This window comes from Eurosta solidaginis, chromosome 2, assembly GCF_040869045.1.
Source record: "Eurosta solidaginis isolate ZX-2024a chromosome 2, ASM4086904v1, whole genome shotgun sequence".
NCBI lineage: Eukaryota > Metazoa > Arthropoda > Insecta > Diptera > Tephritidae > Eurosta > Eurosta solidaginis.
Window position 1 is genome coordinate 47,869,582 of NC_090320.1, and position 27,709 is coordinate 47,897,290.

The 27,709-nt window shown below is 40.0% G+C and overlaps 1 protein-coding gene across 2 annotated transcripts in view; it reads right to left on the reverse strand.

Annotated features, from left to right (window-relative positions):
- Positions 1 to 307: 307 nt before the first annotated feature.
- The window catches only part of wb (wing blister), a 456,603-nt gene continuing 429,201 nt past the window's right edge, over positions 308 to 27,709 (reverse strand). The window contains exons 6-19 of one of the 2 annotated variants that reach the window (XM_067765253.1): positions 24,494 to 25,856; positions 24,031 to 24,286; positions 21,717 to 22,113; positions 20,620 to 21,649; positions 17,731 to 17,927; positions 17,196 to 17,656; positions 16,364 to 17,122; positions 16,018 to 16,300; positions 15,809 to 15,959; positions 13,001 to 13,652; positions 5,348 to 5,966; positions 4,436 to 4,569; positions 4,133 to 4,364; positions 308 to 3,406 (exon numbers count right to left, since the gene is read on the reverse strand). In XM_067765253.1, the coding sequence (XP_067621354.1) occupies positions 3,252 to 3,406; positions 4,133 to 4,364; positions 4,436 to 4,569; positions 5,348 to 5,966; positions 13,001 to 13,652; positions 15,809 to 15,959; positions 16,018 to 16,300; positions 16,364 to 17,122; positions 17,196 to 17,656; positions 17,731 to 17,927; positions 20,620 to 21,649; positions 21,717 to 22,113; positions 24,031 to 24,286; positions 24,494 to 25,856 (6,689 nt within the window). In that variant the 3' untranslated portion in view covers positions 308 to 3,251. Of the gene's footprint in view, positions 3,407 to 4,132; positions 4,365 to 4,435; positions 4,570 to 5,347; positions 5,967 to 6,622; positions 7,486 to 13,000; positions 13,653 to 15,808; positions 15,960 to 16,017; positions 16,301 to 16,363; positions 17,123 to 17,195; positions 17,657 to 17,730; positions 17,928 to 20,619; positions 21,650 to 21,716; positions 22,114 to 24,030; positions 24,287 to 24,493; positions 25,857 to 27,709 lie in introns of those variants that run through there. The other variant, XM_067765254.1, reaches the window with a different exon arrangement.

Below are 27,709 nucleotides of genomic sequence, written 5' to 3' on the forward strand. Positions count from 1 at the left end.
TCCAGTTAGTATGGCCATCGTGAGCCCTAAGTCTTTTCTCTTCAGAGATATGAGCCACTTTTTTAGTCTAATATTGCGCGCTTTTGTCCACGCCTTTCCTGTTTGATGTATCTTGTCTTCATTTAATTTCTCCCAAAACGATTGGGACGTAAGAAGATGTGGAAGCATGGACACGCGTTGGAGGAAAATCTCAATATGACAGTAACTGAGAGCTTTGGCTCATCTACATGTCAACGTAAACGAGATTTGATTTAGTTGCCTTAGAAATCATTTTACTTACCTGACCTTGTCAAGAAAAGTATTTGGTCTAAATAAATATCTTTTTTTATTTGTTCAATTTACAAACACGTAGTACATTAAAACTAGCTACCAAGTATGAAATAATAATTTTTTCACCTAAAATACTTTAACATTTTTTTTTAAATTATATTAATCTTCAGTAATAACTGCTATATAAATATATCAGCTGCGCAGACAAAGAGAACACCCCAGCTTGCATACCAGCACATACTGTTGAACAAATTAACTTTTCAACTATTTCAGAATTGAGTTGAAGAACGTACTATCTCCGCGTTTTTCCGTGTTTCAAAAACCATTTATCTCGGATTTTCCCTATAACCCGGCAGGGTGGTTTTGAAGTTCATACACGAAAATTTTATGACAGGGTACACTGCAGAAAAAAAATGAGATGAATTCTGATTTGAGTGAATTTTTGTAAAGTATATTCTTATATGTATATAAAACTATTTAACTAAATTCTGAATCAAGGCGTTAGTAAACCCTTTTTTGAAACAAGGTGTTCTTAAGCCGAATTCTAACATAGGGAAACAGTGAACCGTTTTCTGAGACAGGGTGTTCTTCAACCGAAGTCTGAAACAGGGCGTATTTTAACAATTTGCTCTAAAAGAGCATAAGTCTGCTCAGCCGTCAAAATGATATAAGTACATATCTAAAATTTACATTTATGGTGAATTTTATACATATTTTTAGGAGTAAACTAAATGCTTAAAGTGAATGGTATTTGTATCAACTTTGTTTTATTGCAGCAATTATTTAGTAAAAACTATTTACAAAATTAAAATTATGAATTTGTATGAACTACTGTACAATCTAAGAAAAAGTACGGTAAACTTAATTTTCGTAAAATAAAAAAAAAATAATAATAATTTAATTAGCTTTCAAACTAAATATACGAACACAAATGCAATTTGCTTATTAATAATTTTAAAATAAAATATATAAAAAATAGATAGTTAACTAAAGCCTCTACTTCAAATTATTTGAAGATTAAATAGATAAATGTTTGTTTCTTAAAAAAACATTATAATTAAAAAATTCAGTAACTAAAAAAATAACTTAAATGTGCATTCATACTTATGGCCAACTTTTCAGTAAAAGTGAATAAAAGTTCAAACTTGTGAAACTCTGGCTGTGTTTGGGTTAAGATGAGTTTCACTTTAAGCATTGAAATACTAGGCTTATAATCTTAAAACTTATTTTTAATTATTTACACTTTTGTTTACAGGCTACAGGCTAAAAATCTTTGAAAGCTACTTCGAATTAATTTCTACGCCTAAAAGTATGCAAAAGATTCAAGTAAAGTTATTTGATGTAGGCATGATAGCTTTTTTGTAACGAAAATCAGTCACTGTTCGTTTTGGAGCATATTATTACTAGTTCCTGTTTTTTTTTTATATGAATGGAAATTAAAGCTTAGTATCCAGCTCTCAATAACGTGAGTAAGAGTTTCGTGAATTCTCTGCTTAAAAAATTGTTTGCAAGAGTTGCCTTATGCGTTTTTTTTTAATAAAAAAAAAATAGCAAAAATCATAGTGCAAAGGAAAACTTGACTCTGGATAGCTCGACACTAATCTTTAAAATAAGATATTTTAAGTATATTTTTGTACATTTTTTGAATGTTTTTATATTGGCAATGCATTATTTACAATGTTTCTTTATTTAAGTTTGTATGAAAGTTTTATATTTTTATAAAAAAATTAAACTTTCTTAATTATTTTTCGCAAGCGTAAATGCATTATGGCAGTGTTGTCGTTCGTAGTTGGTCGAGTTTCGGACTTTTTTATTACTAAGTAATTTTAATATTTTAAAGAATTAATACGTTTTCCAGTTTCATGGTATTATATTCATCACATAAAAGAATCGCTTAAGCGCGCCTAATATGTACCCAGCAAAAGATTTGCTAAAACAAGCTACTTTATAACTAGTCCATGTGAAGTTGGTACTAGTCCGCTAAAGTTCCGAAGCCGTTGCCCACTTTTTCTATTTTGTACTAATTCGAGGCTGTTATCTTATGAATGCTAACACTATATATATTCGGATGAATAGAATATCACCCTTTCTCGGCTGCCAGTTCGAAAAGGCGTATCTCGATATATTTTTCAAAAACGCCCAATCACACGATTTCTTTCCTAAATCACGTCAAAATGTTTAGATTTATGCTCAGATGAGACGCGTTTGAAAAAAATTCAAACAATTTTTCAGTTAAGAGCTTTTCAAAAATTGAAAAGCGCCTTAACTGAAAAACTTTGAATTTTATTCAAAACGCCCCATCTCAGAATTTGTTTCAAAAACGCCATATCTAAAAAAATGTTTTGAAGAATCCCTAATGCATAATTTGTTTTAAAAGCTTGCTCAGAAAGGGCCTTTTCCATAGGACATCCGAGATAGTTATATTCCACGCAGTAGTCGATTTGGCAACTGGGTGGAATATGACTACTTCTTCGCTATCCCACGGAAACCCATAAGAATTGTTTAATAAATACCCAGAATTTGGTTCAAGAACCACAATCTCCGTACTTGATTCTCTGTCTCAGTGCGGTTCAAGAATATGAATTTAAATCTCTATCTCAACTGCCGCAAAACGACCAATGTCATTAGATATTCAATGTGTTTGTTTTGAGCCAAATTTTGTATATATGTGGATGGTTTTTCTTAAGTTTAAAGAATTTGCCCTTTACGCAGAAATTTCGAAATGAAGTATCTTGCAGAAGTTCGAAATTTCTTGCATATCTAGTTTTCGAGCCAGCAGCTAAGATAGGGTAAACTTCCACTCAGCCAGCGTAATATTATTATAGTATAAGGAAATTAAAAAAATATCTCTCTCGTTTGCTAACTGCTCTTTTTTTTTAAGCGCCTCATACAGATAAGCGTACAACTGAGAGTTGAGTGGCATCGAATTTTTCACTTTGGTAACAGGTACTTCAATTTCTGGAGCATACTCGCATTTACCATCAATTCTCTCCACCCGTTACCAAGCATTCACTCAGCAAAACATTATGCAACTCATCCATTTCGATCCAATCGCGTCGCTCTTGTCGTATCGATACATTGCGTATGCAACCTTTGAAATTCTCACGCGTTAACAATGTACCACTGGGTGCGATTTCTGTATAAAAAGTAGAAGAGAAGAGAAAACATTTGTTTGAACCAGCGCTATCCAAAACTGAAACTCTGACTGTAAGTAAGGGTATTATGATCGTAGTAATAGTGGTTTAGTCGTTGACCAGCGAGCATTGATGTAAGAAGAATGCACGCATTTTTTGATAATATTAAAAACTTATTTTGTAAATATGCTAGGAAAATATGATTTTATTACATGAGAGTACCAAAGAATTAAATCAAAATAGAATGATAACACTAGAAAACTTAAAATCCGCTTGTCCAGCGATGACTAACACTTTCAATAAACGAAATAGCGAAGCAATCTGTGAGAATCGAATCTGTACAGTTGTCTTATGTAATGACGACCAATAGTTGAAACTCACATTCTATGATTGAGTCGTATATCACCCTATCTCGGCTACCGTTTCGAAAATCTGCCTCAAATTCAAGAAATTTGACATTAGCGGGGGTGTTTATGAAACAAGTTCTGAAATAGGGTGTTGCTCAAATGGTTTCGGAGATAGGCCGAAACTACAGCCGAAGTAGGGTGATATTCCACTCAGCAGACGATTTATAATATAATATTTTCATAGCTTATTCACGAAATATTAGCAGACAACGCGTGCGCTCATCTTGCTTCGTTGCTAGTTAATCAACGACTAAACAACTACGGTCATAATACTCTCCTAAAACAGTCAGTTTTGAAGAGCCTTGGACTCGAACAACCTACCTGGTATACCACCTATATAGAGCGCAGATTTCGTTTGCACTCGACTATTGCTGTGTTGTTGCGCTGAACGTGCATTTGCTCTTGCCATCTGGTCGATGCGTAATGTTATATGCTCGTAATCATAAAGCGCTGATATGTTATGCCATTTGTTATCGCATAGAGCATATTTGCTGGGTAGCTGCGATTGTACACGGAAAGGCATGCCATCACCCAGATCGGTTGAGAAGATTATCTGTGAGAGGAATTATGTTGTAGATAAGAGCGGGAACTATGTATGTGTAATAAAAGAGAAATTCTACTTACATTGCCATTATTGAGCTCGAGTGATAGCGCTGGAAAACCAGATGGCTCTGATATGCTCAGTAGTACACCAAATAGCTCCGAGGTGCGAAAGTCTAGCTCGAATTCCAAATATTTGCCAACATGGAAGTTGCGCTCTGCAAAAATTGTGTGAAGTAATAAAATTTAGATTGAATGGTAATAAGGCATATTCCTTTTTTATAACAAATATATATATATATTTTCCATAGTAAATCGATAACTTTTTGATCATAAATCGATAATATATCGATAACAAAGCAATAACTCGTCGTAAAAATAAGTAACTCACTGATAACCTTTGTTTCCTCTAGAAAGTTTATAACACTTCGATAGCAAATTGATACCTCGTCGATAAAATCAGCAACTCATTGATAACTCGTCGACAACACAGATATAACAAACCAATAACACATCGATAACAACTGTCAATAAGAGATTGATAGCCCCCGCCCGGTTTCGGTTCCGACTTCGGGTTTTACTCCTAACCTTTTCTTTGCTCTCCCCTCCCCTTCTTTTAATCTTTCCTTGCTTTTCGTTGGCTTTCGTAAACTTGACGATAACCATAACCATCGTTATTACCATCCATATTATGACCGGCCTCTTTTCTGTTCTTTTTCTTCCTCCGCATCTGCTTCATTTTCTTTACATTTACTTTACATTTACTTTTTATTTCTTAGTAGTTGCACTTTCACTTTCTTCTATACATACATCATCGATTTGTTTTTCTGTTTTCGCTAGTTTCTATTTATTGATTTGCTGTCTGATTTGTCTCATATCAACTCTACCCGTACATTGTGCCCCATTGCGCTATAGTGTAGTGACTACACTTATAAGTATAAGCTTACATTATGTATTCCCCCATATCGAGAGCAAAAATGAAGTTTATCTACTTACTGTATATCGCATAGGCATCGCCTGGAAAGTATGACCCCTTCTCCACTTTTGGAAAACATTGTCCAACATGCTGATGTTTACCAGGACGCGCCAAATCCTGCGTACTATTATTAATGGTCATATGACGTAGACAACCTTTAAATGCTTCCAAACGTTGCAATAGCTCCGCAGGCATCTTCGGCTGCTTATCCGGCAAACCACCTACGTACAATACATTCGTTGCTGCAATCTTCCTTGGTACTTTCATTTGAGCCGACGTCTTTTGATCGGTTTGACCAATCTCTACCGACATGGTAATCTTACGTTCTTGACATAAAACCGTTACATGATGCCATTCACCATCATCCAATTTTGCAGTCAATTTTAATTCTTCACGTCGACGACCACGTACGATTAACAGCAATTGACCATCCTTGAGTAAGAGCGCAACATAGTGTTTATGTTTCTCTTTAGTACCGGGTGATAGGAATATTAAACCATTCGGATAAAAGGAACGAAAACCGAAGGATATATGAAAATTGCGTTGCCAAAAATTACGTTGCGGTACTTGTAGTTGTGCGTGACTGTGAGACAGATCGCCAAATTTGAATGCGCTCGGCTCGTACGAATAGCTGCCGACCTAAGGCGGTGTTGGTAGTGCATGCGAGAGAGAGAGAGCGCGAGAAAAGAGAAAAGGGTCGGAAATTGTACATATGTTTGTATATGTATGTATGTAAGGGAAGCGTGTGGGTTTGATGAGAATGCACGTGTAGCAGGGGTTAATTATTTGAAAAGCAACGACATTAATATTAAAAAAAATTCAATTTGTATTTAAAAAAATGATAGTTTTTTTTTAATATTTCACTATCCCATATTAGTGTTTGATTTTAGCCAGCCAGTTACCAGATTATTTTGAAACTATTGAGTATATATTTTTTTACAGCGTACAACTCCTCAACGCATCGCACTTTTTATACTTCAGTTTGAGCTTTTGCTTTGCCGTTTAGGCACTTGTTTTAGAGGTTATGCATTTTTTTTTGTGGTTATGGTATTTTGTTTTTGAGGTTATATAATTTTGTTAGTGGTTAGCAGAATTTAGTCAAGCCGAATATGTTTTGTGATTGTTGGTTAGTTTCCGATAAATAAAAAAACATTTTTGATGATTGTTTTTGTTAAAAATATTGCTTTATTAATGATTTTGTTAAACATTTTCTTTATTACAAAACAAATTTACAACTAATGACGAAATGAAGTTAGCAAATGATTTCGTTTTGTACATCAAATAAATTTTTAAAATTATTAAATAAAATACAAAAGCTTAAACAAACAAAAAATGCAATGTGCTGCAGATGAAGTTTGTGACAACATGAAGAGCATTCTTTTTTTTAGAAATGAACTTTGCAGAAGGTGAGAATCACTTAAAAGCTAAATGAAGCAACTTTTTTTATAATTATAATTAGAGAATATACATAATGAACAAATATTTCGTATTTTTCAGATTTTTTTTTAGAAAATGTGTGTGCTTTTGTCAAGGCGAATTCGGTACAAGGTTGTGCTATCCCATCAGCTGATTGCTTCTTGTTGAGAATTTCCAAAAAAAGCCTTAAAAATCAATACAAATCTTCTTTTGATGTGACATTCTTCCACACTGCGAATTGGATTGAAACTGCTTTGGCGCCACCTTGTATAGATTGCCTTGTGGTTGCTTTAGTCAAGGGGAATTCAGTACAAGGTGGTGTTACCCTATCAGCTGATTTCTTCCTAATAATTTCAAAGCAACGCCATGTCAGTTAGTCAAAAATAATGCTAATTTTCTTTTGAATTGGAATTCTTTTGCACGGCGAATTGGTTTGAATACGCTTTGACATCACCTTGTATATATTCGCCTTGGTTTTAGTAAAAGTTACTTTTGTTTCATAAATATTTACACAAAAATTATTCAGAGCCGCAACCAAAAAAGTTTTGAAAAATTAATTTATAAGAAATATGAATTATTTTACACATAAAACTAGTAAAATTTACAATATGGCCACAGAATTCGTATATTAATAATAGTATAATGCTAATGCCAGTTCGATTAACGCAACGAGCTTTCGTTGTTATTTGGTTTCAGTGTATGCATTTTGCACTGTGTACTACAACACTCAACAACTAAAATCCTATAAAATAAAAAGAAAATTCAATGATGATGATGCTTTTGTGTATGAGATTTAAAGAAATGCATGCAGATTATAAGCCCATGTTAGAGGTCAAAAAAAAAAAATAATAATATAATTCGACAAAACTACATCTTATATATAACAAGTAAAGGTGTCTAAGTTCGGGTGTTACCGAATATTATTACTCAGCGTGAGCTTCAATTGTACATTTCATTTCAGATAAATAACTTTTCTTCATAATACGTGGCACCGCCCGTTTAAAAAAAATGTTTCTCCATTTCCTCTTACAATAAAACTTGATAAGTGAAATATCATTGATTCAAAACTATTTTTTGCTAAGTTATGGCTTATTATTCTATATCTATCTAAGTTGCCGTGGTCTTTAACCGATCGCGTCCATTTTTACTAGAAATATATTCTGCTATAAGGAAAATATGTGTACACAATTTCATTACGATATGTTAATTTTTCTTCGAGTTATGGCTCCCGAAAAATAGAAAATTGCTTAGTCATAAAAGGGGCTGTGCCACACCCATTTTCAAAAATTTTAGTGTTTTCCAATTTAATGTTATAATTCAATTTAAAAAGTAAAATTCTATTGATACAAAGATTTTTTCGCTAAGATATAGCTTATTATTTTCGTCTACGACCCTTTTAAAAATCTTTTATATAAAAGTGGGCGTGGTCTTTAAACGATCTCGTCCATTTTTTCTAGAAATATTTCGTGCTATAGGGAAAATTTGTGTACCCAATTTTATTACGATCCGTTAATTTTTCTTCGAGTAATGGCTCCCGAAACAGAGAAAATTGCTTAGTCATAAAAGGGGCGGTGTCACGCCCATTTTTTTAAATTAGAAGTTTTTCCCATTTATTGTTATAAATCAACTTTGGAAATGAAATACCATTGATATAAAGCTCTTTTTTTGCAAAGATATAGCTTATTTTATTCGTCTACGACCCTTTTAAAAATCTTTTATATAAAAGTGGGCGTGGTCCTTAACCGATTTCGTTAATTTTTCTTCAAATCATTCCTTATAGTCAAGCCAACCTCTCTGCCAAATTTTGTTACAATAGGTTTAACGATTTTTGATTTATGATTAATAATATTTGTAAAATTGATTTCATCAGAAGTGGGCGGTGCCAAATTTTTTCAAATTTTTATCAAGAGTTCAATATTAGTCCACATGCCAAATTTCAACATTCTAGCTGTATTATTTAGTAAATAATCAGGTTTTTTGTGTTTTCAAAATGTTATATATATAAAAAGTGGGCGTGGTTATCATCCGATTTCGCTCATTTTCAATACCAATCTATTCTGGGTCAAGATAAGCTCGTGTACCAAATATGGTAAAGATATCTCAATATTTACTCAAGTTATCGTGACGGACGTCCGGAACATGGCTCAATAAAATTTTTTTTCGATACTGATGATTTTGATATATGGAAGTCTATATCTATCTCGATTCCTTTATACCTGTACAACCAACCGTTATCCAATCAAAGTTAATATACTCTGTGTGCAAAGCACGCTGAGTATAAAAAGAAAGGCTAAAATGTGTGTTAGTTGGTAGCCGGTGTTTGAAGAGATGCGCCGGCCGATTTTGTTCAAACGTTCACATAAGTTGCGTATACCTCACGGTTTGGCTGCGATCGACGCACAGGGTCTCGAGATATAGGCCAAAACGTGGGCCCGGGTAGGTACCCCTAGAATGTGTTTATAGAATATGGATATCAAATGAAAGCTGCTGATGCGTGCTTTAGTAGAGGGTAATTTTCATACCCCTGGGTGACTAGGGTCTCGAGATATAGGCCAAAACGTGGATCAGGGTACCACTAGCATGTGCTTTTACATTATGGATATCAAATTGAAGCTGTTGATGTGTGCTTTAGTACAGAGTAAGTTTTATACCGCTGGGTGACTAGGGTCTCGAGATATAGGCCAAAACGTGGACCCGGATACCCCTAGAATGTGTGTGTAATATGGATATCAAATGAAAGCTGTTACTGAGAGCTTTAAAGTAATTTTCATTGTGATATTCGATTTAGTCGCATCAACCTGGCAAAACTGATAAATATGCATGCGAAGCCGAAATAAAGACATGAATTAATACTACCCACATACCTATTTATATACGTCCTATTCGATTTGCCTGACATTTGGTATATAAATTTGCCTATATTAGTATTTGCGATCCTTTTTTCCGGGAAGTAGACCAGAGACGGACTGAGACTGCGGTCAGGATTAGGACTGGGACTCGGAATGGGGCTGGAACAAAATACATACCACCCTCTGGGACTGGCAATAAGGAACGAAGAAGAATGAGAAGGATTTGAGAGAAGAGAAAAGAGACTGAGAAAGAGATAGAATGAGACGAAGATGGAGATAGATGAAGCGAAAAAGACGGAGGGAGGAGTAAATAAAAGGATTAGGAAAAAGTGAAGAGGGGGAGGGCAGAGATAGACGGAAAAAGCTTATTAAAATGTATGCAGATATACCAAATTTAGGGCAGAACAACCTCTGCCGGGTCTGCTAGTGGTATTATGGAGAACATGCTTTTCTCAACACCTTTTCGCGCAGTGTAACATTATTGTTAAATACTATATCCATTTAGCACTTCCGTAACTATTAACTCGAAAATTTCTATGGCTATTTGGTACCATTATTCTGTGAATGGAACGACATTGTCTTATTTCACTCATTACTGAACTACAATTCTCAACAGGCTTATACAATTTGCAATATACCTAAAACTAGAAAATTCCTATGCATTTAAAAATCAATTCAGTAATACTGTCTGGAGGGAGTAAGAGAACTACATATGCATAGACTTTGCCAAATTAGAGTTGCCGCTGCTGTAATAGCCGTATTTTGGTCTATTCAGTACGTTCGTGAATTTATGGGATGGGACGCACTTTATCGGATAAATCTCGAGTCATTCTGGTACCTAGACTTTTCTATCATGCTTATGCCAAATCCGAGATAAACTATATTAGCGATTTCTAGATTCAAAATAAATTTGTTTCGACCCTAACTAAAGGAGTCTGTCTGTCTCAATAAGGACAGAAAGATATAAAAATGTTTAAGATTTCCGCTTCTCATTCATCCTGTTACAAACATGAATTTGTTATACATATACTTAACAGGCGGGGATGTGGCGCCCTCAAGTTTCTCATATAACTAGGATGTGGGAGGCAGTATGTCCTAGAAGGTACAATGTGGTCATATTAAGTCGTTCCGGAGATGGTCGGGCCTGTGCGTTAATGGTGCTTGTTACCAAAACATACCTTCGGGGTGGGCTTTTATCGCTAAAACAACAACCGCGTAAGCATTCACCATGAATACCTATTCTGGTTCTGTAAGCGTTCTCGCTGGGGAGTGTTCGACTAATCTGTATGTCTACAGAAAGCGCTGAATCGAAGGTAGCAATTATCCAAGTCAGGCGAGCTCTTGAGTTCATTACGATAGCTTCGAGTCTGGTAAAGAAAATGCTGAGATTTTCTGTACAGAAAAAAGGTTACGCACTTAGGAAGCAGGCTTAGCTCAAGTATCGGAAAAAGAGGAGAGGTTCTTACACTTTTGACATGAATCCACACATGGACTATCAACATTGACTTAATGAAGCTAGACGGTCCTCAAACACAATCCTTTTATGCGGTTTAAGCGCTACTTCCGGTCGCTTGAGGCCAAGTATCTTCTCGGTAGCCACCGAACATCCCTTTAGTGCTGCGCTAATGTAATAAGGTGACAACATGGCATGTTCACTCCGATTTTATCGGCAGCGTGCGGCCTTAATAAAGTGCGGCTGCAAACTGGCATTAGTCTTGGATTAAGAGCTTGGGACTCGCCACGTAAAATCAACTTCCTTTACTGCTGATGACCATTTCAATTGCAAACTTTTAAAGGCATATGATTTTCGGACATGCACCCCGTTCCCTTATAGTCGGGCTAGTACCTTAATTGTCCTTGTTACCGGGACGTACCGAATATATATACGGCAAAGAACCATCAACATCGATAACACTCCCCACAACATTTGAAGAGTGTTGAAATTTTTATTCTAATTGTAAATCTAATAACTAGCTTGAATTAGAATCAATTATTGAATATTTAATTGCATTAGCAGAAGTCAATTAGATTTCTAATTGTAAAGGTAAACCAATTTTTTTTGCTAATGGCAACTAATTGCAATTAGATTTACCATTAGAGTAAAAATTTCAATTGTCTAATGGGAATTAGGTGAACCTTTCTAATTGTTTAATGAATTAGAGAATATAAACCAATTTCATCAATTGCTAATTCTAATTGATCCGCGTCCATACACCGAAGGAGGGGAAAGAAGATGAGGTAAAAGACGCATTCTACCAGCGCAGCACCCGTCATGATATAAAAGTCGCGCTTGGCGACTTAAACGCTAGGGTGGGCAACGAAAGTATTTTTGACCGCACGGTCGCAAAGTTCAGCCTCCACAACGAAACCGTTTGAGGACTTAACATCGACTCGAATCACTTTCTCATAAGCCGTAGTGGGACATGTGATATAGGGGCGCAGATGGACTACCTATGATCTTTCTAATCAAGCCTTTAGAGTAAAGTTAAAAAATTGTAAAGTGAGACGGAAAAAAAGACGACACTCTGGAAATCAAGGTCGTGTGAGTAAGCCTTGATGGTGTAAGTATAGCATGGAACAAGGGCCCATAAGTCGATGCTGGGGTACCCGGTCTTGTTGAACTTGTAGCCTGGCAGCAAGGCGCTACAAGTGCAGCCGTCGGGGAGTTGTCGTTACTGAGATCAAAACCAGGAATAAGCTCCACTGTCGCAATCGTATTATTTTGTACTTTCATATCGACGGTCGACACTTTAAAGACGTAAGGAGCTGCTTCAAGCATGACATCTTGTGAGAGGAACGAGAATTATTATAAAGGGGTTGTACCGAAACTCACAAACGGTCAATCTGGTGCATGAAAGCAGCTGTCGTGGGAAGTAATAAAGAGTAGGTTCTCCTGTCTTGTCGGACATTTTTTATCGAGATTTTACCCAGCAGTGGCGAAGTTGTGTGACTAAATCCCGATCATGAATCTTTTATTACAAAAAGATTTTGGTTCATAAAGCTCACGCAGTTATTCGGTATTCGGTTCTAACTAAAGCACCATGCCACTCAGAACTCTTAGAATGTGTGTTATGAGACGAATCGCAAGAGCGAGCTTTTTTCATGCAGTCATCATATATTTTACAGAATTAAGTTTAACTGCAGAAGTGGAATACTTTGTTGGGCCTGATATGCATTGAAGTTCCTTATTTTGTAATACGTGATTAGTTGACTTCTGAAATATTACTCTACTGGCCGTGTCATTCGAAGCCTTTGTAACCTTAAGGATTAGACTAAACATATGTAGGCGTATATATACAGAGGACTAGGAGAGACTGGGATCTAATTCCAAAAATACTTTCCCGCCATAATATATAAGTACAAATATTAGCACCAAACCCTTATTAAAAAGTAAATTTCAATACTTACCCTTAAGCAACCTTCTGGCGATGCGGTAAAACTCTTTCCGATCATTGGTTCAGTCTTAAGTAATACATCAATCAGTCCATTCACTGTGCCCATCGGTGGACCATTACGACCGATTTGTACATTCGAAAATGCTAGCGCTTGATTCAAATTCACAGTATGATTATTGAAGACCACGTCACGTATCGCCCCTTCCAACTTGTTGAATGTCGGCGCTAATTGCATGAATTCTTCATATGATGGCGCACCGCCTATATATAGACCACCAGCATCACGTGGCATGCTAACCAGTGTAGGTGTTCCCGTTAAAGTTTTTGTATCTTGTAAGGCGTCATCGATCATCAATTCGAATTTGCGTCCAGTTTTGATTAAATTCACCACATGAAATTCACCATCATTCAGCGTATTATTGGATGATAATTTCAAAAGACTACGACCAGAGTTTATCCAAACTTGTAGATGACAATCAATTAAGCTAATCGAATAGTTGCCTTTGATATCTTTATCGTCGTAGTCTTCGGCGACCTCTGGTGGATAGGCGGAAAGTAAGAGAAGACAATCGGATTGTAATGTGCGGAAGACGAAACCGGTGTTAGAGCGTTTGCGTAGCGATTGTGATGGTAGCTCGATATATCCCTGACCTGTGAAGCCGGCTCTGTGGGGAAAGAAGGAGAGTGGTTATAAGTACACTTATAAACAAATATTTTTACTATGCTGCAGAGACTCTAGTTTTAAAAATCTAATCAGAAAGTTTTGAACACAAAGAGGCTGAGCGAAGATTTAATTTTTAACTTTAACCCCTCTACTATGGAACCTAACGGTAAACACGCTATTAAGAGATACTAGTTGGGGGAGAGGGAAGGGTGTGGCATATGCTGATGAACTAGCGATTGTCTACAGAGGCAAGTTCCCTCAAACTTTGTGCGACTTGATGTAGGTAGCATTGCGAGAGGTTTCCCTATGGGCCTCCCGATGTGGACTCAGCGTCAATTCCGATAAAGTTCAGCTTGTCTTATATACCAAACGATACAAAATACCATCGCTAAACCTACCAGAACTAAATGGGGTGCGCCTAAGCCTGGCAGATAAGACCAAATTTCTAGGCGTAGTTTTAGACAAAAAGCTGAACTGGAAGGACAACGTCATTCAGCGACAAAAGAAAGCGTACATTGGCGTGTAAACGAGCCATTGGCAAAAATATGGGGACTCACCCCAACATATGCAGATGTATTTATGCCGCGATTATCCGACCCATACTGTTGTATGGGATAGTCGTATGATGACCAGCCTTGAGCAAGGCTTCAAACCTAAACTTGTTGGGTAAAGTCCACAGATGCAGCATGATAAGCATAAGCGGGGCTCTAAGAACAACGCCTAGCGAAGCTCTTCAGGTCATTCTTGACATCCTTCCATTGGATCTAGCTGGTTAACGAGCGGCGTCAACGTCAGCCCTGCGTCTAAGGGAGTTGTCGTGTGGGAACAACAAGACCACAGGACACTCAAGTATACTAAACAAATACAGATTTCTTCCTCCTAGCACGGATCGGTGTGCGAGACAACACTGCGGAAACCAACTTTAAGATAAACATCCCCAGCAGGGATGACTCGACGGAGTCGAATAAGTGCCTTGCTATTGGCAGCAGCATTTCCATATACACTGACGGCTGCAAGCTAAACGGTAGAGTTGGAGGTGGAGTATACTCAAGGGACCTTGACCTCCAGCTCTCCTTCAGACTACCCGACCACTGCACTGTATTCCAGGCAGAAGTTGCAGTCATAATGGAAGCCGCACTAGGATAGGGACACACACCGCTCGCTAGGCAGGTTCTTCCAGGCCAAGAACGCTTAGGTATGCCCCTGTCCACATGCAAGCTAATGCTAAAAGAGCACATCCACCGTCAAGCCGACGAAAGATGGCTACAAACACCGGGGTGTCGAACATCGAAAGAAACGTGGCCTAAATGGGATCCTCAAAGATCCCGACATGTGTACAACCCAAGAAGGGGTACAATTTCCGCACTTGTGGGGGCACTAACTGGTCATTGCCTCATAGGTAGGCATGCCGAAAGGTTAGGAGCGCCTTATCGTAGATGCAGTAGGATTTTTAAAGAGGATGAAGAGGAGGAAACGGTGGTTCACCTCATTTGCAATTGCCCAGCACTAAGCGGAGCACGGCAGCGCTTTCTGGGTGCTCCATTTCTTGATAATCTGAGCCAGGTTGTGGAGCATGACGTCAAGGACCTGGTAGTTTTCATCAGTTCCTCAAAATGGTTCGAAGAGGAAAGGTAACGTCATATTTTCGTGTTATCACAACGGGCCTAATACTACTGGCCTAAGTGTGCCCTCGGGCAGCCACCTCAACCTAACCGAACCTAACGTAAATTTAACGACAAGTATTATTATCAGACCAAGGACTATTATGTCGGCAACGGCTTTCAAAACTTTCGGAGGGTGTTTCACTGAGACAGTTCTTAGCTAGACATGAATTTGAGCCCTTCCATCGCTTAGCCCGATTGTTGTGATATAAATGGATAGGTTATCTTCAGCGGCTTCCAGTGCGATCATTGTAGAGGGGCTGTTAGCCAAGCGGCCACTCAAGGGGTTTATATTAAAGCTAAGCTACTAGCAGAAATGTATCTCGTAAAACACAACTTCAACATGAACTTTATGCGGGGTTACGCCTTACAATTTTCAAGGCCCCACTCACAGCTCGCAGCGATGGTTTAACAAGAAAGCGCCCTTGGGGAATGCTGCTGTACTTTTTTGTTTTCTAAGTTTTTCTCGTAATATGTCTCTCCCGCGATTACTTACTTTGTTATAATCTCTTTACACGATGGCTCTACACCGAAGTGCGTCGAACTCTCCAATGGATCGTAAGTTTCTCTGTTGACTTGCACATCCTTCATGCAGCCCAAGAAGGGGTTATCTGCACCTGGCGCCTTCGAAATACCAGATTTGAAACCTGCACGGTATAAAATATTTGATATTTACATAGATAACCTCAAAGTTTCTTGCATTACCTGGTGGTACACCGCCCAAATAATAAACCGGCTTCGACAAATCGGGCAGCATGTGACTCTTTATGGGCACAGTAGGCGAGCCAGTTATAGCGCGCTCATTATTCACGCGCAAAATACCATTCTCAGTGCCACGCTTGGGCACGAACTCGCGCGCCGCTTCAATCTTAACCCATTTGCCGGTGTTGTATTTGTTCGTGGTATTTATTTCTAATTTTGATTCGTCACCATAATCAATGCGGAACAAAATGCGTCCACGACTGAGTGTCACTGATACCGAGCGATTCTGAAAAGAAGAGCGCGGAGCTAAAAAAAACATGTTTTAAAGAGATCGTGAGTTTACACTTACATTCTTATCATCAACCGCCAAAAATAGCAGTGCATTCTCATCCAGCGTTTTAAAGGTCAATTGTAGCGAAAACAAATTCATGCGATAAGATCGTAAATGCGACTTCTTTACCTTCGCATAACCCAAACCATTGAAGTGACGTGCTATTGAGGTCGATGTTGATTCCTGTGCGCCAATTATGGCGCCACCACAACGCCCTTCACTTGTTATGAAATTCCAAATACCTAAGGGACGATTATCCACTTCCACATTGTGGACAACAACATTAAGTCCAGCGCTTTGTTGTATCTCCTTTTGTGACATATCTCTTGGATAGCCGCCAAGATGTATGCGCTCATTGGGCGTTTGAAAGAAGCGCGTATAGCCAGCATCGGTGTTTCCGCTGACCGGTTGACCTGGTACAAGAGCGCCATAATTATTCATGCGTCGCACCAGCAGTGCACCCGTATTCAATGTACGATTTGCCTCCACATGATACCAAGCATCATCATATTTCGGATCACGTGTTTGTACCTCCAATGGATGCGTGATGATAGCAGTAGCGCCACCTAGATTCCAAAGTAGACGTACATGTCGTTTGTAGAGTTCGAGTGCTATATAGCGTCCATCACTGCCTTGAATGTGTAAAAGCGGTGAGTTTCCATTGCGATTGGGTAAAGCAAATGATATTTTGATCGTATTCGAGGTGGAGAGTCCATATGAGGTGGGTAAATAGGTGCGTATGCATTTTGGGTTCAAAGATTCCAAAGAAATTTTGATCTGTAAAGAAAATAACACAAACATTAGTTCAAAGTAAGAAAGCAGCTGCCTCTACGCAAACAGTAAAACATACACCTTCGGCTGCATGACGCGCCTTAGCGATTTTATCGCGTATTTCCTGCACCTGACTCGCCATCGTATTATTCCATTCGTCGAACTTCGCTTTCTCTTTTTGTGATTGCTCCTCCACATACGACAACGATATATTGGCCAAACGTATATTGGTCTTTGTGAGCGATATATTTTCTTCAGCTCGTCCAAGCTTAATTTCCCAATCTGGTTCTAAAATTGCAAACTTTGCGCGCAACTTCAAGATCTCTTCATGCAGCCGTCTCGCCTTGTGCAGCTCGTGACGCATTTCTTCGCTAATATTCTTTGACATTTCAATACTCTCCACAGCCAGCTTACGCGCCGAGTTGTTGCCTGCTGCATGCAGATGTGCAGAAACATTGTTGGTGCGCGTACCCGCATCGTAGATTGTCGTTTTGATGCCATCCACTTTGTCTTCGTGTATTTTGAGTTTCTGTTTGAGTGCTAAAGAAATGCGGGGGGAAATATGATTAGTTGACTAAATAAAAGCTCTAGACGTTGAATGTTCTCATATTTACCTTCAGTGTATTCCATTTCTGCAAGCGCTTCCTTTTGCAATTGTTTAGATTTATTGAGTGATACTTGTGCGCGCTCAATGACGGAGCTGCCATCGTCGGGATAGAGTCTTCGTTGGGCGTCTAAAACGCGTTCGTTAGCCTCCAGCGAAGCTTGGCGTGCAGCTTCTATAGCATCGGATATATTTTTGTGGGCGGAACTGTAAGAAAAAGAGCCGGTTATATAAAATATTTTATATTGGAAGCATTATAAAGCTCGTGGCTGAACTTTAGTTTAAAGTTAAAAAAAATAAAAATAATAATAATTTAAATCGCGATAACCTCCGAAGAGATTTTAGGCCTAACTTCTTTTTCAATTTGCGTCGTGCTAGGGACAGGACCTACATCGGCATCTGCAAAGCAGATAAGTTTTCACTGAGAGCTTTTCATGGCAGAAATACATTCAGAGTGCTTGCACTGCCGAGAGGCAATTGAAAAGACTTGTTTCTAAGATTTTGCTTTTTCTAAAAGGTTGCTTTTCCCGGGGAATGAACCCGGGATCTTCATTGTGGTAGGCGGAGCACGCTACCATCTCACCACGGCGGTTCAATGTTTGGTACCTCGAAATTGACAAGCACAAGTAAAAGTATTTGCAGCCGTGGATGGTTTCATAGGAGCCTGAACAACAGTGTTAACGATTGAAAAATAGTCTCAGGTATGGCTTAAGAAGGAATTCAAGATAATATTGATTCCAAAAACGTCTACCTCACCAACAGTCATTTCTTGAGGAGTCAGCGCTAGACTTACAGATAATATGAGTCAGAGGCTTTGGACCCGTGTTGGATAGGATCAAAGTTATCATAATCCGTTGGGTCTCTCACAGTGGTAGTTGGGAAGGAGAAGGATAGAAATAGGCGGAGGGCGAGATGGAGGGAAGAAAGAGGGGATATAGAGTGGGGAAGAGTGTGAGAAGAGTGGGAGAGAGAGGCAAGAGAAGTGGAACACGAACATGAAAAAACAGGATACCAAAGTCGCGGTCCACACGCTGACACTATTTGCCGGCAAAAATTTAATTTTTACGGTTTGGTTTGTGTCCGCCGCTTCGTTGTCCTCCCCCCTCCATAGACATAAATGAAATTTGTAATATTTTCTAGGTCGGCCAAATTTGTATTTTTTTGCTTTGATGGAGCTTTACGGCCGAGAAACGAGAAGGCATAGTAACTTTTTTCCCTCATACGCTTACCGACGCTCTCGCCTCTTCCACAGGGAAACTGATAATTTTCTTTTAAAAACAATGAATTGGTTTTCAAATAAGATTACAAGACTCCATGACGAAGAAGTGAGAGCGTCGAAACGCCTTGTCCTCTTAGTTCACTGCCGTAAATCCCCATAAAAGCAAAAAAAGCAGCTTGTTCGCAACGATCGAGTCAACGTAATCTAAGGAGGAGGAGGTTTTCCTTAACCGATTTCTCTGCATCTCCATCTTCCTTTTCTTTGCTGCTTTTCTCTTGATTCTCTTCTTTACTTCCACATTTCTCCAGCCCAATCTCTCGTTCTATTCCGCTTTCTGTCGGTCCTATTGTCCCTCTCCTTTTAAATTCCTTTCATTTTCTCGCTATCTCAATTTGCCATCTCTACATTTTCCATTTACCTTCTGCTTCTTTTCCGTTCGCCTTGTTTTCGGTATTTCCCTTTCCACCATTTGCATTTCACCTTCCTTCGCTAGAGGGCGCTCTCCTTAATATTCCTTTGCGTTCAAAGGAAGATGGTGACCATGGGAAGCCAGAAAAGGAAAAGAAGGTGGAATATAATGGAAAATTATAAGGAGCATAGACCATCGCCACTCCTATTCCAGAGATATCAACAGTCTGCTGCAGAGAACTTCCATGGCCCAGTCAATGGCGAGATCAGAAAATTATGGATACGTATAAAAATCACGAAGCTGCTTTTCCCTGGAATAAAAAAAAACGAACAGGCAAGGTAAAAGTTCACAAGAATAAAGGTGTTGTTGTTGTTGTGTTAACAGTGATTTGCCCCATTTAATGTGTGCGATACTCAAAAACTGTCAAACTATCAAAGTCCTCTAAACTAGCAGTTTCAACAATGGTGGACCATAGGGAAGGGGCTTTTAGAGGCGTAGGATCACAATACAACTGAAAATATGCTTGGAGTCATGTGGAGACACATCACATGAAGGATATATATTCCTTATGTCGGGATTGATTCTGGTCAAGTCAAAGTTTAATCTGTTACAGTATCAAGACCGAAGTTGTGCCAGGATAACTCGTGTCTCCTTTGATAGTCTGATTTCTTCTTTTGCAAGGGTAGGATAGTGTATATTGATAACAGGGTTCGCCTTCCCCAACCAAGGGCTTTCATTTCAGACTAACCCCATTTAATTTGTTGAGTCCCTCCCACAAATTGTTATCCAATCATATTCTCCTGTTTCGCGAAGAAATTGCACCCTATCCTGGTGTGCTGGAAATGAATCTTTTTAGAACGGTCACACTTATGCAAAGGATGGTTGCATCGCACGAGGTGTTCTGGGCTAGATCCCATCATCACTTTCACAAATCTTCTGTGACTCCTTGCTGTTTATGCCCAAGGGCATCCCGTAGACTGCGCCTTCGCGGGCGTCCAGCCTCAGAGCCTCAACAGAACTTGCGATCTAGCCTTCCTCAACCCAGGCTCAGTGACCCGTCACTTACCCCCAGAGTTACGACGTTTTCCCCGTGGCACTTCAGAATACTGCAGTTAAACTGCAATTAACAGGGCTCACCGGGCACTGTGGAAATTTCATCAGTTTGATGAAATTTAAATCTGTGCCTAGAAGTATCAGCCCCTACACTGACTACGTTGGCTTCGAGAGCGTATCCTACTTACATATTTGTTTCTAAAGCCTCTTTTACTCACCTCGCCAACAATGCGATTTTGGCGCCATTCCTCGTTGGTTGAAATTGTCGTGCATACTCGTTGGAGCGCTTCATCAAACGTTCAGCATGCTTCTCTGCTTTCGGCAACCAATGCTTGCGTACCTCACGTTGCATAGCCTCACCCTCACCCAAAGAAGTATTCAGTTGCTCAAAGAGTCGATCGATCGTCTCCGTGGCGCCACTCAGTTGCTCTTGTTGCGTCCAATTCTCTTCGATCAACACATCCGTGCGTGGTATCAAACTTTGATTCAAATAATCCATAACATCGGCACCCTCTTGAGCAATTTTTTGATAATCTTCCGTTACATGATTACGTAAATTCACTATATGCTCTAATGTATCATCGATCTCATTTTGCATTTCCACTGTACGATCGGAATGCAAACGCATATCGGATATACGGAAATTAGATTGATTCAAATCTCGCCAAAACATTTCGACGCGCGCTTTCTGATCGAATGCGGCATCGGAAGCATTGCCGAAATGATAATAAAAATTCCAAGCGCATTGCGTCGAATTGCGTATGTTATTCACAGACTCTTGGTGCTGGCGTATGGAGTCCAAATAGAAGCGCGCTTGATCCAATGCCATTGGTAAGCTCATATGCTGCTCGCTCTTGCCATAGTTGTTGAGTGTGTAAATATATTCCAAGATATCCGAGCGGAGCGCGCCTATATCAACGTATAAAGCGGTTACGTCGTTACGCAGTTCGCCGGTGGACTCTTGACGCTTACCCGCTGTGGCGAGTGCTTTACGTGATTGAAACTTATTATTCTCCGCATGTGAATCGAGCTTAAGCAGCTCGTTGGCATCATAACTGCCCAATAGTTTGCGCGCATTCGTGTAATCTTCATAGTGTACCTGCAACGTATTGTAAGCGCGCTCGTAATCGTCTACTTTCAAATAAGGTGCTGGTATGCCTGTGAGATCCATATTATGTAAGCCGCGTCGCAACTTATTGCCTATGAGCTCAACGTAGTCCAAGAGTAGCAGCGTGCAATTGTCACAAACTGTCATAAAAGAGACAAGAGGGTTTAGTAAAAAAAAAAATTGTACAAAAGTTTACATTAGACTTACGTCGACAGCCATGCTCCTCCAGATGATGACGCTCTGCGATACATCTATCACATTTAAGTCCCGTCACACCTGCTCTACATTGACATTGACCCGTTTGACTGTCACAATCGTCCGTAGCTGAACCATCTAAATTGCAATCGCATGGCTGACAGGTGCTATTCGGATAGGCGAGTGGATTACCAAAATAGCCTGGACGGCAGCGATCGCATAACTTTCCTGTGTAGCCGGGTTTGCAGATACAATTAACCTCGCCCTGCCACACATTGCAACCTTTGGCGAAATTGCGACTCGTTTCTGGGCATGGACAACTTTGGCAGCCGTGCGCAGAGTTGGGATCGCCATAGAAACCTTCAGCGCATTGTTCGCAGTGGCCGCCGCCCGTGTTGTCGCGACAATTCTGAAAAAGTTAAAAAGAAAATGTTACTAATGGTTGAAAAATATTTGCGAACTTAGAAGCGTTGAGTATGATCTTTTGGTGTGACATTCAGTGAATCTACGCCACGAATTCATACCACATAATCACCTCCCATACAAATTTCTACCAATTCCATAACAAATTCTTCTTACAATGTCACACACATCATAAAGTTCTGATTAGGCCCTCTGGCTCCAAGCAAAGCAACTTGGACGTTAAAATTTAGCTAGACCGGTATTCGGATCGTATGTGACTCTTTTTGTGAAGCGCTTGCAAAGGCCTGACATGGAGAAGGAACGTTTTCCTTGATATAATAGTTCTTTCGGCCAGGGTGTGGTCTCTGGGTTTTCGCCAACCTAGGTTACTTCTTTTTAACTAATACTAAAGGAGCAAAAAGCTCCAGTTAGATTTTAGCGTTCTGTGCATTCATTCCATTCTGCTAGGGGCCCTTGAAGAACTGAGATCATACCGTGAATGTTGCAGGTGCAGGTCTACTCTCCTGGAATTTTTTTTGTTGCAGCGGGTCTGTATTTGAATGCAATCAGAGGATCTGTATGGAAATGCAGGATCCGGTTTGATGCTAGTTTTATTTTCGAAGCGATACCAAATGACGTCTAAATTTAGTTACTTATGCGCGGAAATTCAGAATTTAGCGTCCCTGAATTTGGATCCCCAAGTGTTATTTTTTTCGAAGTTCAGAGGTAGAGCTCCACGCCGCAGCGTATCCGAAAATTTTGTGTGCCGTAGTCAGTTTAAACATTGCTTTGGATATTGCTTATTTTTTCTTTATGGAAGATATAGGAAGATACGATCCGGCTCTTCTTCTTAAATCTCGCTTCCGAGAAAAATGAAACCAACATCACCACATCTAAACAAACACATCGAGTCTGACACTCTCTCTGGACAACAACGTCTCCTTAAGGTTCCCGGAGAGGCATGTATGGGCTATATCCCTACTTTAGATCCAGAGTTCACGGCCGGTTCCAAAGTAGTTAGGGAAGTGGTATATGCTCGAAAGATATTTCCCTCTCCGTTCGTGTAAGGCTGTAGAGCCATAGCAGTATCTTTTAGATAAAACTAAATGCCATAAAGGAGGACGATCGATGGTTACTACGTCAAGCAGCGATAAATATAAAGCCCTTCAGGGCAGCAACTCCCAATCGTATTTAATCGTGGGATTCAACTGCAGATTTTGAAATTGGAGCACCACAGCGGTGATGTGATCCCAGGTCTAAGTGATGTACCTAAAAACTCTGCTGCTGATGAACTAGAGAGGAAGGACACTGATGAGACTAAGTGGAATCAATTCAATCCTCTTAACAAGTACAAATACTTCTGAATGACTATTTCACCATGAAATCTAATGTCAGATGGAAACTATTGATGAAGGCCACTGAACAGAAAGAGTTGTAAAGAATCAGTTGAGTAAAATCTCTCCTCCTCTTGTAACCAACAGTAATCTGAGTCATTTATCTAGATAGTTAATTGAGGATTGCACTGCGACCATTGGTCCGCTGTGTCGTTTATCTAATTTGACTTTACGTTGAATACATGAAAATCCCAATGAACGATATGTGTCGGATCTATGAGGATGAGGGGAAGGGGGAGTTTTGAATACTTCCCTTGAAGATACTTCCTTCGGCTGGCTAAAATCGAGGGAGGACATTCTTAGAGCGACAAAGAAAAGGAAGGGCTCGTTCAATTGCCGGCTAATTATGTCTCTTACCTTTGCGTGTGACAGCCACCATAACCTAACCTGACCTTAATCGATATATGTACGAAAATTACCCATAAGTAGTGCAGACTTCGGACCATGGTAGATTACATGAACGCTTGTCGTGGAATGACTCTATTAAGCTGTATGTAAATGAAGAACCATTTCGTGCGATTTCTACTTACCAAACATACACCCGTCTCACGCTCACAGTCATTACTGCGTCCATTGCAATGACATGGTACGACACGTCCAATGAGATCCTCTATGAAAACCGTCTCAATTTCTGTGACATTACGATAACGATAATAGCCCTTGCCAGGATCTTGACATGATAGACCGTCATAACGTTTGGAGCATTTGCATTGTTCCACACCTTTGGCTATCATATTCGTAGAGCCAAAAACGTAAATGGCAGAGTCCATATGAACGTTGTAGAGACTGGAAAAGGATAAAGATATAGAATTAATATGCTAATACTTGATGAGATAAATAAGACAACGTGGGCTCAAACCAAATTCCGAACTACGCTTACTCGGGCGCTAGTCGAATACCAATTTGGCATTCAGAACCTTAAGTTCCAGGCAAGGAGTTTGGTTTCATTCCCACATCGTCTTTTTACGAGCGACTGTAGCTGCGAATACTTACACAACTTCTGTAAAGTCAGCAAATGCCGAGGCACGCACGAAGATATGTTTAACATTCTGCAGCGCAGCCATCAAATTCGCGCGATCCACAGATTGACTATTATGATGGTACTTCCATTCGGACTCGTGCAACGGTACTTTATACGTGACATTTAACGCATACTCATAATTCTCATATTCATAATAATCGAGCACCAACTTCTTGTGCGAATGTATTTGCACCAGAGGAAAACGTGAGAGAACTTTACGCTCCAGCGGTCGACTCGCGCCCTCGATGAGTAACGTAAAATAGAGGTAGCCGCCATAACTACTCGTACGATCACCATAAAATTGTGGTGGCAATTGAAAGTAGAGTGGATGATAGAAATTCGTATATGCGCCAATCGACACATTGCCCGTTGAGCGTGGTATCAAATTCAGATCGTTTAGCAAGTGTATCTCAGCATCCTCACGGTAACTCTTAGCGCCTGCCATCTGCACGACGACAATATATTCATATTCCGTATTCGTTACGTATTGCGGACGTAGGTATTGTACGCTCAGATTGCGTGCCTCAGCCATGCGTATATGGCCCCACGACCATTCACTCTGTTCACATTCACTTGAACGCCCAAAACAGAAGCAACGCGTACAACCTTCCGGATTGAGCGCCGACAAACCAAAGGTCGATTTCATACATGTGTCACATTTGAGCCCCACCACCAGCGTCTTACACGGGCATTGCCCATTCGCATCACAAGTAATCGCACCATCAGTTGCATGCACAAACGAACCATCCGCATTACAATTACAACGTCTACATTCGGGATAACCAAAGTAACCGATAGCACACGTTTCACACTGACGTCCTGCATAGCCTTCACGACACTGACACTGTCCGTTTTGTGATTCACACAGCTGCCCAATTGAACCGATATGATCGCAAGCACAATTGCGACAACCAAGACGTGGTTGCCAACCCCAAGTACCAGACACACATTGTGCACAACCCAACCCACGACTGTTTGGCGGACAAATGCAGCGACCATTCAATGGATCACAAACCTGTCCTTCGCCCGCGCATTGCGTACAACGTTGACAACCATCGGTGGAGAAACCATAAAAACCATCCGTACATTCATTGCAATGTTGACCGCCTACACCGATCTTACAATCACACTGACCTGTCCATGGATTGCATTCGTGGTTGCGTGAACCAGCTGGATCGCAGCGACAGTCATGACAGCCAACGCCTTGCGTGAGGTTCCAATGACCTGATTTGCATTTGTCGCAACGCCGGCCGGTAACGTTGGTCAGACAAGCACATTGACCGGTACGTTTGTCGCATGAGCCGGTAATGGCGCCGATTGGGCTGCATTGGCACTCTGATGTGATACAAAACGAAAAAAGAGAAAGAAGACAAAAGTTAGTATTAAAGATTTTCGATTGCGTTGAATGAAATATAATGAATGAAAATGTGAATTTCAGAGATGAATGAACCATTGATATAGAAAGGAGATAGGTGGTGTATAAGAGAGACGAAGAGTAGATAACAGGATCTTGATACGTAAAGTGTTGAAGGTGACTTCGCAGCTGCACGAATCTTGCAAAATAAATGGAGGCTACATTGATCAATAAGCGATCGCCAGCTTTTTGCTAACACAGCAGGAAAAAGACATGGCCAGGATTGAGTAGAGGTTACGTTATAGTGATTGCCCCACAGCAAAGCTTGTCCACTGGCTTATTGTAATACAACTGTGTGCTGTTCTCCTTCAAATATGTAGGACAATTAACCACTGTATACTTCTAATGAAGCGCAGAACACCTTTGTTTTCAATAGAGGCAAGCTACGCTAAACAGCAGTTGAAGTGCCTGTTCAGACAGTCAGCAGTAGAGCATCTGCAGAGGATGTGTTCAATACGCACCTCTTCGTCCTTCCAGCTCCGTGACCTGAGAACTTTTAGAGCGTTTGTGGGTGTCGAGGAAAGTGCTCCTGATATGAACATTGCGCCCGACTGCTGCTCTTTGATAAACTTGCAGACCATAGTGTTTATTTCGGGTTTCGGCCACCAAGCCGTTGTTGTTATTGTTGTTGTTATTGTAGCGATAAGAACACTCGCCGAAAGTGTTGGGGAGTGTTATCGAATGTTGATGGTTCATTGCCGGATGCATATCCGGTACCTTCCGATAACAATAAATACTAGCTCGTTCATCTCTGCAACAATTTAATATGATCACATGCAACCTTCTAGGCTATACCGCCCTCCCACCCCCTAGATCCATGAGGAAATTGGTGTCGCCAGAGCCTCGGCTGCTAAAGAATCACAATTTGCCACGGGTAGATGAGGTTGACAATTGGGTTGGAAAACCTATAAATTGCTCTGGCAACCCCTTGAAAGGGTTGCGCTACACAACTCTTTGAATCAATTAGGTATTTTAGTCGTCTCTTACGACAGGCATACCTGCCGCGGGTATATTCTAAGCCCCTAACCGACCGATGATGCCGAAGTATTTAACCTTCGGTAAAAGTTTGTCCTTCATTGGACAGTCCTCCATTAGGTTCTATGCGTTCTTCAATAGCTAGCTGAAGTTTGAAGATGTTTTGCGGTTAGTGTTAGAGATATATTTCCTGCGTATGACGATGGCTTGGTAACTCATCCATTCTAGTTCTATTATATATAAATGTTAGGCGCGATAACCTCCGAAGAGATCTAAGGCCGAGCTTCTCTTCCAATTTGCGTCCTGCTCCCCTTGATTTTCCCTACAAATTGGCCGGACGGGACCTACATGTTTTAAGCCGACTCCGTACGGCATATGCAAGGCAGATGAGTTTTCACTGAGAGCTTTTCATGGCAGAAATACACTCGGAGCGCTTGCCAAACACTGCCGAGGGGCGACCCCGCTTAGAAAAAATTTCTTCTAATTGAAAAACCTTATTTCTAAAATTTTGATGTTGCTTTGCCCGGGTTGCGAACCCAGGGCATACGGTATGGCAGGCGGAGCACGCTACCATCACACCACGGTGGCCGCCTAGTTCTATTAGTAAGGTGTTAATTTCAAAAGCGGAGGGGACCACACACAATCCCTTGGTTGGGGTGCCTGTAAATGCGTACCTTAATATGGAGCAGTCTCCCTTACATCATCAGATGGCCCTTCTCTTCTTTCCAAACGTCGCCGTTATGTAGAAGGAAATTCCTTTTTCCATATTTGTGCTGATAGCGTACAGAGCTGTTCCCAC